At 42.0% G+C, this 13,985-nt stretch overlaps 1 protein-coding gene across 4 annotated transcripts; it reads right to left on the reverse strand.

Annotated features, from left to right (window-relative positions):
• Window positions 1-650: 650 nt before the first annotated feature.
• syt10 (synaptotagmin X) lies at window positions 651-9,294 on the reverse strand. 4 transcript variants are annotated; one of them, XM_029495097.1, is made up of 7 exons: window positions 8,973-9,294; window positions 8,048-8,441; window positions 5,559-6,120; window positions 4,190-4,310; window positions 3,721-3,892; window positions 3,054-3,183; window positions 651-1,559 (listed from the first exon to the last, which is right to left on the reverse strand). In XM_029495097.1, the coding sequence occupies exons 1-7, from the start codon at window positions 9,172-9,174 to the stop codon at window positions 1,488-1,490; spliced, it is 1,653 nt and encodes a 550-aa protein (XP_029350957.1). In that variant the 5' UTR covers window positions 9,175-9,294; the 3' UTR covers window positions 651-1,487. The 4 variants fall into 4 exon arrangements, with proteins under 4 accessions (XP_029350957.1, XP_029350956.1, XP_029350958.1 ...); XM_029495096.1 differs by having other exon boundaries at window positions 8,958-9,294; XM_029495098.1 differs by having other exon boundaries at window positions 8,988-9,177.
• Between the last annotated feature and the right edge of the window lie 4,691 nt (window positions 9,295-13,985).

Genomic DNA, 13,985 nt, shown 5'->3' on the forward strand with positions numbered 1-13,985 from the left:
ACGAACCAAATTCAGCTGCTGGATTTACCTACTTTTGTACATTTTGTACTTTCAAACTGATGGTTTGTCGTCTGTAGCTCAATTATAGAAGGATGAGGGCTAATCTGCATGTTTTAATGTGAAGCTAAGATGGAGGATGTGTTGGGCTGGTTGGTTAAGTGTAAACATCTTCAAGCTGAATTAGTGTAGCAGCATTCAGATCAGCACAAACTGGAACCTTTAAAGTAAGGCTCAGTTAGTTAATGAGCCAGATATGGACATATATCAACATTTTCAATTTACATTAAAGCACATAAACACAGTTAAAACTGTTTTTTTTTCTTCTGCATTTGGTCTTTTTGTTTTTCAGATTGGAGCCAAACTTTGGGCTTATCTGAGTTACTGCCACAGCATAATGTTTTTAACTAATATTTTATGATATCTCCTAATGGAGACCATCCATCTACCTCTTATTATAACATTTTTAAAGTAAAATGTAGAGCCAAAGCATCAACCAACAGACCAATGTTCATTAGCAATACTTCAATTTTTCACTGCGACAATTAAACAACAGCTTAATGATATTTCATTGGAATAATAAGTGGATGAGTAAATAATATCTGGGGGCTTCTTATTTCATTTTCCACTATGCTGAAATTAATCTGCTGTACAAAAATAAATCTTAAATTGTCTTTTTTTTTTTTTTTTTTTTTTTTTTTTTTTTTTAGGGAACAAATTTACTACATAGTTAAAACACAGTTTGATTTTATGTGTTGTTCGTCCCTCTGTACAAATGTTTGCTACATGTGTCTGCTACAGTTTCTCTAAATCTGAATCCTGTTGACTCTCCTAATCTCTGCGGGTAACGACGACTGGTTAATGGCCAGTTTCACACATCTGTGACAGTTGTGACTGAATCTTCTCAGACATGTATCCAGCCCTTGAAGATGCACAATTTACCTGCTTTCTTCAGCCAAAGGCTTGATCATGACTCACTGGATTTATTGACTGATTTTCTTTCAAGTAATTGTTTCATGGCACTGAGCAGCATAGCCCTTTAACTTTGTGCCATTTCAGTGTAAAATGAGAATGTCACTAAAGAGCTCTCGGGCCAGAAAAATGTTGTTTAAAATACTGAAAAGTTTGATGCAGCTGTAATGAATCACTGAGGAGGCCACTGCAGTGTGGCCTTCCATTCATGTGGTCTGTGTACATGTCTGGTACATAAAGAGAATTTAAAAGCTGATGTGTGAAAGACAAACCCTTCAATTGAATGTCAGTTACTGCTGTGCATAGCCAGCTCTGTAGAGCAACGAGGTTGAGTGAATGAATAAAAACCATTTCAATTCACCCTTTTTTTTTTTAAACAAACACATAAACATGTTGGAATGAACTCAGTTTTCATACAACATGCTCACAAGACACTCGTAGGCAACACAACGCATCAGCAGCTCTAAACAAACATCTGTTTTCTTACAGAGGCGACGTCGTCACTCTACCTGCGATCATCAGGGCGTCTGCGGCGGTTTGGGCGAAGGACACGAACCTTGACTCTCAAAGCTCGCCGCTCTTCCAGGCCACTGCAAGGTGAGATGCCACAGAATGCATATCTTTATCGGGGTCATTTGTTTTCGTTAAATGAGCAGATATTTCTCTAATCCTAAGAACACACTGTGATCATGGGCAATTAGGTCACGCTATTCCAGTCAGGTCAAATCAGGAGATCACGGCCAGGTGGAAGCTCAAAATGAGGAACAGAAAAATCACAACAAAAATGGAATCAGTTGCTTTTCTTTCTCTGCGAGTTGTTTAAATTGTGTCAAAATATTTAAAACCCATCCTGGAAAAGAAGAAGTGGGAATAAGCCACTTCTATGTAGTTCAATTGTAGCTTTAAAAGGTCCAAATAATTGCATTTAATATGTGACTTAACGCACAACCTCAGTCTGGGGTCCAGGGTTTGTGTGTGCTGGTGTGTTCTCATTAGAGGATGAGTCTCCCACTGTGTTGTTGATCAGGACAAACGCTTTCCTCAGAGGACGCAGGGTCATTTACTGTGACGTTCCCACAGCACAAAGCGTCTCAGAGAAGAGACTTCATTAAAGCAGGTATAAATAATAATGAAAAGCCAACCAGACCCTATTTTTTAAAATGAGTTTTTTTTTGTGCTGCACAGGATCCTTTTATTGTTCTTTGCCTATGATCACAGTTTTTACCAAAGTATGAAGTAGTTTACCACTGAAAATGGGTAATCACCTGTGTCTTCCTATTCGTCAGGTGGGAAGTGGGTGTGGCAAAAGAGGAAAAAACATTGATAACATGTAAAATATGAAATTACATGAACCTGCAAAATTTGGGTTGTCTTAGCTACACATGGGATCTGGTTAGCAAACAAATTAGTCACCGGCGCATTCAAGAGTCACTTGGGTTTTATCCAAAGTTGTGAACTTGCTGACTTCTCTGTGAGCATCTGCTGTGTGCATGTTAGCTGTTTATTGAACCACAATGTCTATTTTGTATTTCGACATTTTAAATACACACATGCAAAGTGTAAGTAAGACAGTGTTGTTGGGGAGTGACTTTGACAAAGCTTGACTCGCTGTTTCTCTCTCTGTTAAAATGAATGTCTGTCTTCTCATTTGACTTGAGGGCTCGTAAATTTGCCAAAAGGGCGTGGAAGTGAGGAAGTTTTTTTGGATGTTTTTTAGAACCAGGAAGTCAAGAGAAAAACAGCTGTCTGTTGTGCTGCGGGTCAGCCGAAGCGCTCAAATATTTAAAAATGGAAATTCTGGAAAAATTTAATTTTTAAATATTTGATCTTTTACCTCAATTCTTACATTACATGCATTTACTGTTTTTAACAATCCAGTTTCACTGGTTTTCTAATGTGCTGGATTGTTTTTACAATTAGAAAACCAAAGGAGCATGTAATGTAACACACATGAAGGAAATGTTCAGTGAGACAGAACTGAGCTCTCGCTGATGGTCTTATGGGGCATTCAGTGGCTCGCTGAAAGCTCCAGAAATACCCGGGGTCAACAGTGCGAAGGATAGAAGAAGACAAAATATCTGTACCTCTCCCAGAGCGTGCCAGTGTGTGATGGGTTTCCGTGGATAAGCCAACATTTCGTTCCAGTGATCTCGACCAAGGCCCTCAGCATCTGGCCCGGCATGACACACACCAATCACCTCATTGTGTCCGACCCTGTTAGCAGCAGGATGCACACATTGACACAGATTTGGACGCACATAATAAGACTTCTTTGTCTGGGTGCAGACATAAAAAATAATGTTTCATAAGCATTTACCCAGTTTTCAGATGAAAAACTGCTGTGAAAAGAAGCTGGAAGCTTTTCAAGGTGAAGTCTGAGCAGCAGCAACAGAAAATAAAAGATAACTGTCCTCAGTTAAGAGCCAACAAAAAACTCATTAGTGCTGTTGTCAGTTTCTGTGTTGAACACTTTTGTTGATCAAAGGCTAGCACCCTGATTTTGTTAGTGTCTAGTCTTTTCTCCCTGTAGATGATTTATGGCTTAAAGCATGTAATTATTAGACCCAACTAAATGAGCGAAGGAGCTTCAGCGAATGAGAAATTTCAGACATTTAGGTGGATTTGAAGGAATCCAAAGAAAATGGAAGATAGAAAAAATTTGCATGAGGGAAAGAGGAGGAGGTCCACAGAGAACATGAGGAGACAGTGAGTGAGACCTAAACGGAGAAGCAGGAAATCTGAGTCCCTCACCGATCATAATCCATCACCATGATGGACAGACTGACTTGTTCGACGTTCTCTGGGGGGATGTCGAAGATGATGGCCTCGTTGTACACCGGGTTCAGTGTGCTTTTCTTGGTGGTGGTTTTTCTCTTCTTCAGCCTCCGTCCGTCACAGATCAGGTAAACCTTCACGTATGGATCTGAGAGAGACACTCACTGTCACGGCGGTTTGCTTATTTGTTGCTGATGATTTTAAACTAAACTTCAGAACAAACGCGGAGAGAGAAGCTGTTGGACAACTTCTCTATTGAATCCACAATCTGCCCTTAAAAACAGCAGCCATTGCTCTATTCTGTCGGAAGACAGCACTCACTGACCTCCATATCTCTCCAGTTTCCATTCTAAGAGGCCACCTGCTGCAGCTTTTCAACTAAGTTTGATTTATAGCTCAGTTTGAGCATTTGATGTGAAGCGCATCTTATTTGCCGCTGGGTTACCTGAAGAGCCTGTGATGTCCATGGCTTTGAGGTTTCTGCATTTGATGACTGTTAGGGTCATTCTGCCCGCTGTGGGGAGGTAGCACAGCGAGTACATGATCTCTCCCAGGTCAACGCTCTCCTGGAGGACACAAGAAGACAAAATCCTTTTTTTTTTTTTTTTTTTTCATGCTTTGACCTCATTATGGAAAACAGAACGCCAAAAAATAAATAAATGAATAAAAAGTAAAGAGCAGTTAAAAAACAAAGCAAGAATTATCTTGACTGGTACTGGAACAGAATAACCAGCTGTTGTGCTATTTATTTCCTTCAATGGAGTAAAGGCACGAAAGCTCTTACACATTTCAGAAATGATGTCCTTCATCTCAAGTATCAAAGGTAGTAGATACTTCATTTTGCAATTGGCCAAATAAATTCACCTTTCCTGTCCATATCAGTATCATTTAGGGTTAGGTGTTATAGATTAGCACACATCAGATAGCACCATTTTCTGTCGTGGTTAATTCCTTAAATTAGTTGATGGTTAATTAATTTGTATCTTGAGTCACATATGCAGATTAATGTGCATCATAATATCTGCATGAATAACTAATTGCTTCTACTTCAGCTAATAATACAGCTTTGAGTAAAATTCCCTGAAATCTATAATTCAGGTATCCTGCCAACTTGTAAGCAAGCCAGAAAACATTAAGTTCTTGAGCTATGAACGAATACAAGCAGCAATCTGTTGTGTTATTTTTGTATTAAACAAAATCCAAGTGCTTTCAAGAAACAATCTAGTGTAAAAAACTGAAAACGAATGCAGTAAAACTTGGCTGAGGAAACAGAAATAAATTTCTGGTTAGTTTGTATGCAAGACTTAATGTCCTGTAGCTCTGTAGCTATTAATATAATTTAGAAGCCCAAACACAATGGCTGGATGTTTATTAGATCTTAAATACTCAGAAATAAAGGCAGAGGCTCTTGAAGAAACTGTGATAAGTGTTAACGTAGGAGTGAAATGCATTCATAGGCCTGACTGTTTACATGCTGTTAATAATGTTTTGTTTAGCTGATTTAGAGTTACTGTATATATTTGATGGCCGCATAAATTTACTCTGTTGCTATATTTACGTCTGTAAAATACTCAGCCAACTTCTGGAAAATGTTTGTGGGTGTTTGGCTGTTGAAATGCGTTTCCCAAACTGTTTGAATTATGCAATGAGTTCCACCTGCCACCAAAGCTGAAGAATCCTCTCAGAAGTGACTCAGAGAAATACGTGTTTTTTTGGAGATCTTACAGAAAAAACTATAGCAGTTCCAATTCACCCCGTGTTTTCTCCTCAATGACAAGACCGTGGTCTAACTTTGTGTGCGAAGGCCAACTCACTGTGGTTGCTGCGTGGATATCCTTCCACACCACGGCCTCCCTGGAAAGATCAGAGAGTTCAAAGAGGTTGTCCACCACCACCTCGCCAATCATATCGTGGCTGGTGAAGCGGTCGAAGTCGTAGACGCTGAAGTGCAGTTTGCGGTTGCAAAGCTCGTCGTACACCACGGGGAAACAGAAGGTTTCATCGAACATGGGGTTCAGGTTCTTGCGGTGGACACGCGTCTGGAACTTCTTCTTCCTCTCTGGCAGCAGGTAGATCTTCACGTACGGGTCAGAGGTGCCCGTGAAGTCCTTGGCCGGCAGGTCCAAGGCCTTGAGGATCCTCACCACCAAAGCCTGCTCCTCGTAGTCATAACGCAGCGAGAAGCTCAACTTCCCGCAAGTCTCCACCGGCTCTTTGGCCTCACCATCCGAGTCCACAGACTTCTGCTTGTAAAGTTCAGGTTTTATTCTTCCAATGCTGGCTGTAGAAGATTGGCGGAGAGGCACTGTGTCCATGCTGAAGTCAACACTGGTGACATTCATCTGACGAGGCAGGTGGCGCCGGAATGAGTTGTGCCTGTTTGAAAAGGGTAGAGGGCATCTGGTAAATGTCTCAAGTGTCAGCGTTGTGCATGAGTGGCTTTGTTATGATGGGTGCTAATGGTATGTCAGGAGAGGGTGCGTCCAAAAACCGTGATGCATGATAACGTGGAGTTCACGGAACATGCTTTCCCTTACATAGTCTGATTTTTAGGAAAAATGCATAAAAATCTAATACAGAAAAATCAGTTTCAAGACTCTGGCCATTAAGTAATTAATATAAGGCATGTCTTTCAGCTTGCTTGATGCATAAAAACAGTCTGCTATATTGAAAAGGGTTCATTTTTGTAAAGGAAAAAAAAAAAATCTAATCTAGAGCATTCAAATTTGAGCCTTTTATGTAAAATTACCTGAATTCTGCAAACTTGTATAAGGTGAATATCTTCTGGGGAAAAGCTGCGGTTGTGTTTGACTTGCCAATCTTGTCACCTAGCAACTGGCCCTCCTCTTTTTCTGACAGTTAAACAATAACAGTGATCTCACAGTCCGGGTACAAATTATATAGCAGAAGAAGCACGGCTGAAAATGAAATGGAAAACGCTGTAAACAGCAGCACAAGCGGACTTTCAGCTGAGGTGGGGGGGGGGGCGAGAAAAATTTCCTCCCAGTTGTGTTGTTAACTTTTCCCATTTGGATTTTTGATAATGGTGGGGGAGGGGCACAGTCAGACACAGCTCCCACAGAGCCTTAACGGGGTCGATATCTGGTGATTGTAAAGGCCGTAGCCTATGATTCACATCATTTTCATACTCATCAAACCTTTCAGTGGATCCTCCTCCCCTGAAGGACTGGAGCATTGTCATGTTTCAACACTTAAAATATCTTAGTGTTGATGTGTAAGAAACGTGACACAGGCCTGTGCCACTCTCTCGGTCTGCGCGGCGCATACATTTAATTTTCCACATCTCTGTAGACCAGTGTTGGCGGTTTTGGACCTGAATGGTGGAACCTTGGCAACCTTCAACTTGTAATTACAGACAGACTGCCTTCACTGACATCATCAGTCTCCAGTCTCCTTGTTTTCCTGATATTAAAGCACAAACATCAGTCACCGTGGCCGCTCCCACATAAATGTAGTCACGGCCATCAGTACGAACCCCCTTTCTATGCCACATCGATATTTTCCTTCTTCCATGTTTATACTTAATCAGAATCAACTGGGTGGCTATGGGATGTTTGCCATTCTTCTTTACACCAAGACTGACCCTGAAGAAGAATTTGTGATTTGGCTCCAACTAAGGTGTTTGTTTGTTTTCTGTCAGGAAAGAAATAATGGACGAAAAGGTGGAAGGATTGAGCAGATAGACGTAGTGATCTTTAATCACGCCTTCTGCTTCCCTGGTGGGCGTGTAATTCATGAAGACTGTAGACTCAATATAAATTAATTACCCGGCTTAGTGACAAACCAAAGCAAGTGTCAATAACGGCGCCTTCTGAGAAACTGAGCGCAGCTGCCTGGTGCGACTCACCAGAAACCTTCCACCATGACAGCTCCAGCCCCACAGCGCTGCTAATTATGGACGTTCTAGTTTAACAGTGCTGGAAAACAAAGAGGAGCAAGAGCTGATTGTTTAATTACTGTGGTTGCATCCCGCCGTTTCCATAGCAGCTTCAATGACACGTAGAAGTGATCATAGGGTTTCAAACTGAAGTGGGCAGATGAGCCTGCAGGAAGTAGTTTTTTGTTCTGGTCGCACAGAGTGAGACACACAATTCAACATTTCAAGGTCACCAGCCAGCACCCGAAGCTCTGCATGACATCTGCCAAACCACCTCCAGGACAGAGTCCACACTGTCGGGATTGTAATGTGGTTTAGGCCCCGATTTTGGGCGATTCCTTCCAAACCAAAGTGGGGTCAAAAAATGCTGCCATTATACCGTGACTGTAAGCAGGGTAAGGGTACCTGGAGGAGGAGGTCGGTTCTGTGGTCTGCCTCTGGATTTTAGCCTGCTGGCTCAGCTTCTCCCTCAGGGCCGTTTGCACCTCGGCAGGGATGTCCGGAGACGTCTGGCTGATCTTCATGGCCGCCTCCAGGAGCTTGACGGTGCTCCTCCCGTTCAAATTCACTTCTGGTGGGTGCTTCTTCTCCACCTCCGTCGATTTATACTCGGTGACGGGCGGGGAGCTGGGTGGAGGCGCCTCAGGGAAACCCACATGGAGACCATTTTCAGCGTGGGCTGACAAAGCCTTGCTCCTCCAAATGGGCCAGCACAGCTTCCAAAAGACAAAGAGAGAGACTACCAACAGGGCGAGGCCACAGAAACCCACGACCACAGCAAGGAGACTTATGGAGATGTCTACATGTAACCACGGAGGGGCCGATACAGGCAGACAGAGGAGACACGTAGAGAGGAAGGAGGAAGCAAGTGAGAGACAAAATAGGACAGACAAACATGCAAGGGAGAAGGAGAAAAAGGAGAAGAGAGCAAGCTGTAAGAAAGAGGGGGCAGCATGTGAACCTGTTTGATAAAGCAGGACAGTAAAAGTCATATAAAACCAACAAGATCCATCTTCGATGTGACACTTAAAGGTAATCGGTAAAGCTTCATGCAGACTAACAGTCGGATTAATCACACAGAAGGGAAGGAGAGCAGTAAGCTCCTCAGTCATACTTCCACCTGTTGCTGCTCCATCCGTCTGGACGGAGCTGCAGCGAGACGCGTTAACAGGTAGAGAGACACTTTGATATCAGCTCAGCTCGAATAAACACCAAAGTGTTAGAAAGTTTGAAGAACGATGCGCCAACTCAGTCTCTCTGTTTCACAGGAGCACAGCCAAATGATTCGTTTTGATTAGGGTAATAAAAGAATGACTTTTCTTCCATTTACCTGCGTGTCCTTTACCTGGTATGTTGCTCTCCAGGGGAAATATATCCGAGCATTTCTCCCGGTCTACGTGTCCCGTGAGACAAAGTTCCGTAACGATTTGGAGAGCCCTTTGGCACAAGGTGATGCTGTCCTCCGTCCGGACGCTCATGTCTCTCCTGTTAAGCCATTGCACGCCGGAGGATCCAGGAGGGCGGCGGTTCATTTGGGCACCTTTGTTTTATGCGCCTCGCAGCGCAGGGAGTCTCGGTGCGTCCTGACCCTGATCCTGATCCATCTCCGGCGCGCAGCGAGCGGCGACTGCGTTTGAATAACAGGCGGCGGGGAGCTGCAGTCCAACCCCCGCTACGTCCAATAGCTGTGCGCATCAGTCTGCAGCTGAGTCCTGTTGGCTGCTGCGAGTAACGGGATTACTTTTTCTACTGATGACTCGGGTCTTCTCCTGGAGGGACCCATCTGTCCCTCCAGCTCCTCCCAGTCCTGCCCCCACCTGTAGATCAGGTGGAGTTTGGTTTTAACGCTCAAACTCCTGAGAGCAGCACGATGAGTCAGTGAAATTAACAGTTTGTAAAGTGCAGCACTGAAGGAGGAGGGCTGAGAAACCGTGCGTGTTTCCATCCCACATGTATTATTTTCAACACTCTGCATTTCCATATATTTTTACTGCCACTTCCTTTTACATAATGTATAATACACACACACTGTATCTCAATGGATTTATTTTTGCACAGTTAATTTTAAAAACTGCATCCCTTGAATGCATCAAAATGCTTATAAATTTAGATTTAACAGGTCCAATTCACACACAAAAATGGATTTCTTTCTTTCTTTCGACACTGTCACAACAAAGGTGTCATTGTAACATCTCCTGCCCGAGCTCAGTCCTTATTCAGCTTCTTTTCATTAGCTATTTCTATTATTCAGACTCCACGCCAGTGGGGGGCACGAAACCGTAGCCAAGGGAAACTGGAAATTGCGGCAACCACAACAGCAGCAGCATTGAAAGAGAGAAAAGTTGAGCTATGGGGGTTTGTTGACGTCCTCCCTCCAGGTCAGGAGCTGTGTAGTCACTGTGGGAACAGGCCTGCAGAGGAAAACCCTTCATGTGATGATTACAGAATTCAATAATTCTTTACCTGTGAGGTAGTTTGCTCTCCTTTGGAAACTTGAACAATTTTGGTCTCTCAAATTTTCTTCTTCCTACAACAGCTGGTTGATATTTGTGAATTGACGTGAAACGTCTGAATAGCTGATGGATGTATTAGAGCAAAATTTAATGCGGAGACTTCTGGTCTTTGTAGACTTTGTATCTCTGGGAATCGGGTCTGGAACTAATTTATTTTTGTTATTGAATGCTTTGCTGATTATCATCCAGAAGTTTAGATTGACATTTTCATTAAAATAAAAATATATTTTTGGTACCCAATTATTTTCAGATTGATTGACCGGCTCACAACTCCTGCTAACTAATTAAATAAACCAAGAATTTCTCCGAAAATGTTGAAATCTGCTGAGTTTTATCAATGTAATCATTCAATTACATGTTTTTCTATCTTTAATGAGCCCTTCAGCCTCACATAGCTCCTCATCAGCGGACGCTCTAACTTGTGTCTGAGTAGAGATTGACATCCTGTGCACGAAGATGGATCACAGTTTAGAGAAGCATGTCCAATGCTTTCTTGGGTTGGTGAAGCCAAAAGCAGAAAGCTGTCTGGCACACCTCCATGTTGGGGAATTAAAAAAAAAAAAAAAAAAAATTCCACTGTTGTAATGAATTGGGATTGGTTAGGTGGAAACATTTCAATTTGTGACTGTTGTAAATCACGTCTGCATGCAGACTGCAGTTTGTCTGGGCAGCTTATAGTGTAATCATTTAATTGGATGATGCTTTTTAGCAATCTGAAGGACAATTAAAACATGCTCATCTTCTTGGAAGCCTCCTGAGGCATTTTTGCAGTCATGAATAACTCCAGCATCGATATCAGGCTCTGTGCCAAGTATTGTATTAACCTTTTGTCAAAATGCTTTTGTGCGTTCAACACAACTCGTGCATTTCTCGCCCCCCCTAGAGTGTTATATTTCCCGCAGCTGTTTACTCCTAGCCCCAAATCTTTTATCTTGACGGACGTGAATCTAGAAGTGTCCTTGAATAAACCTCTGAGTTAATGTCCTCTGTTCGTGTCTGGAGTGAGCAATGTGGGTAGAAAAGAAAAATGAATAAAGAATTTTTCTGGATGGGGGAATAATCAACTCCACTTTAAAATGCAGCTCAACAGCAGTTATGGAACAGGTGCTCTGAAGGAGGAAGTGCTGGGTGGATAAAGGTTAGTGTGTGATTATGTTAATGCTAACTTTCCACAACCAGGTAATCACTGCCTGCATTCTCTCTGTTGCCTGAAAAGGCGAGAACAAAAAGAACTGATAGCAACAACTGCGTCTTTTTGCAGCAAATGTGAATTCGCAGATGTCCTGTCAGAGCTGATTTACATTATAATCATGTCGTCATTGTTGTTGTGTCGTTTGGACAAATTGTATAACCATTTTCAAGTGAAATGTTTTTGTGGATTTCACACAAATGTGTGAGCGTTCCCTCCGATTGTTTTTCTTTTTATTTTAATGTCTGCTTTAGTTTCGACCACTAAAAGCCCTTCAGTTCATATTCAAAAAAGTCTCTTGTCATTGTTAAATGAAGTAGATATCTTTAATGTCAAAGTCACATTCTTTGTATGTCCATTTTTGTAAGGTTTATAATGTGTGTCTCTTTTACTTTCTTTGATATAATTACACGATATAGATTAAATACCCGACAGAATGAATATATCTTCCCACATTTCTTGGCTGTTAATGTTGTTTTTCTGTCTATCATTGCTCTTTAATCTTAACCCAGTCATAACCAGTAGATATCAGTACTACCAGCGGCGTCTGATTAAGGATTTAATTTTTTTTGGAAAACAATTTGAAATTAGATTGTTATACGATTGTGATCCTCTTTTTTGGGAAAGATGTAAACACAACAGTAAAAACATCCTGCTGCTACTTCCAGGACAGTTCTTCTGGCGTGGACAGTGTCCCCAGATGTTGTGGGACAAAATCACATCACATCAAGTTTTCCTTTTGTGCTTTTTGTGGTTTTCTTGCAGTTTACCTGAGGTAGTGCACAACTCTGCAGTCCATAAATGTGAAATTCTGTGCAGATGATTCATTAGATTGTAGTAAGACAATTTGAATCCAAGAGACACTAAATTCTTTTGCAAAGATGTTTACAGGGATAATATCAATCCAGATTTTTATGGCTGAGGTTTTGCTCTTATTAATTAAAGTAAAGAATGATTGACATTCTCTCTCTTGGTTAAAGTCATTTTAATTTTATCGTGACTCTTCAGTCGTATTGTTTTCAATTTCACCCTGCTAGATCTCATGGAATTGAAATTTCTGAACAATATTCATAGATAACAAGTTGCAGCTACTCTAGTTTCACACTCACTGAGTTATGTTTGGCAAATCTCACACTTTCCACACATACAGTCGATACTCACCAGAAAATAACTGGATGGAAAGTGAGAGTTTGGGAAACAAGAGCAGTGATATCAGGAGAAAGGTGTACCAAACGCATGCAAGGTTTCACTAAGCAAAGAAAACGATGCCGCCGTAGGATAAAAGGTCATAACTCTTATTTCTAAACTTGGGCCACACTCTTTCTTTTGGATTGTGGGAAACCTGGGAAAGTCAAATGTCACAGTAAATGTCAGCAGAGTGGCCAACAAGGCAGCGGTGTGCAAGTGCTCATATCTATGACAGTGAGTAAAAAAGTTCAGTTTCTTTCACTTACACAAGAGGGGTAAACAGCAAGCACAGCAGAGCTCCATTAGGCACTGAGGATATAAGGCCAGAGTCAGTGTTACAGCATCAGCAGGAGGGTTTTTGGCATCAACAAGAAATCTTTCATTAAATTTGAAAGAAAATCTGTTTGATTTTCAGTGTTATGATGTTGTTATCGTGAAATGTCTGTAAAAGCAGGTGGCGGAGCAGCCTTATGGCGACAGACATGCTTTAAGGACATGCTCTGCTACGCTGGCTGACATTAAGGGAATCGGGGAGAGAGAAACGATTTAATCGTTAACATTCATGAGTGGGAACATGGGTGGCTTCCAGCATGCTGCGCTGCTGCCTAAAACAAAACACAGCCAGCAAAACACTGAAATCTCTGCTGTGGCTGATTATTTTGGAGACAGTGAGAACATCATCAGAATTCTGAATGCACCAGCACAACTTTGGGAATAGAGCCAGTCTGATTTGAATGTCAACCACAGTGACTGTAGAGAGGAAAAAAAAAATAGGTTTGGACAATGTTCGTCTCTCAGGGGCTGGGTAAGTTCATAAAGTCCACTCTCGTGGCCGATTCCACCCCAACAATTGTGTTACAAAGAAGGCACAATGTGTGAGACCATTGGATCGGTTTGTTACCAAACTATTTAACGACGCCCTGGCTGCCCTCGTCACACACTCCTAGAGACCGTTTTTGTGTTAATTAATCTCACAACACTTGAAGCTGAAGCAGGGGTTTGTCACCTGTGCGTGCCATTTGGCAGATTTAAGAGCCTCACCAACATGACAGGGACTGTTTTGTTGTGTTTCCAGGCCCAAGAGAGTGGAGCCTCTGCTCTGTGTATTTTACGAACTGAGCTGTTCACAAGCAGCAGAGGCTGAAGGAGTGTGGTCGAAATCATCACGCCGAGAAAATGAACGTCACTGTGTTACTACACAGTTTGACCTTTATACCTCATGATGATGATGAAACTTCTTCGGACTGCGATGGACAGCAGATTTTGTACAGAATTAAGAAAATCTCTTTGCCATGAGGTAAAGTTTTAATATGCTCAGACGTAGAAACCCACAGGTATCGTCTCTTTAGCTCTGAGCTAATCTCATTTACTCCACTAAATGAGTCAACACACACGTTTACCAAAGGTGTTGCAAAAGACAGTCAGAGTCTTATTTGCAGTTAACCTGCTAAAA

The sequence above is a fragment of the Echeneis naucrates genome, chromosome 23, assembly GCF_900963305.1.
Source record: "Echeneis naucrates chromosome 23, fEcheNa1.1, whole genome shotgun sequence".
In the NCBI taxonomy this organism is placed as follows: domain Eukaryota; kingdom Metazoa; phylum Chordata; class Actinopteri; order Carangiformes; family Echeneidae; genus Echeneis; species Echeneis naucrates.

Bases quoted from the DNA above. Each gene is read 5' to 3' on its own strand.
- syt10 (XM_029495095.1), bottom strand. From the start codon at position 8,754: ATGACTGAGGAGCTTACTGCTCTCCTTCCCTTCTGTGTGATTAATCCG. The intron at 4,311-5,558 runs GTGAGTTGGCCT...TGTGTCCTCCAG, and splicing joins ATATCCACGCAGCAACCACA to GAGAGCGTTGACCTGGGAGA. The intron at 3,893-4,189 runs GTAACCCAGCGG...TGTCTCTCTCAG, and splicing joins GGACATCACAGGCTCTTCAG to ATCCATACGTGAAGGTTTAC.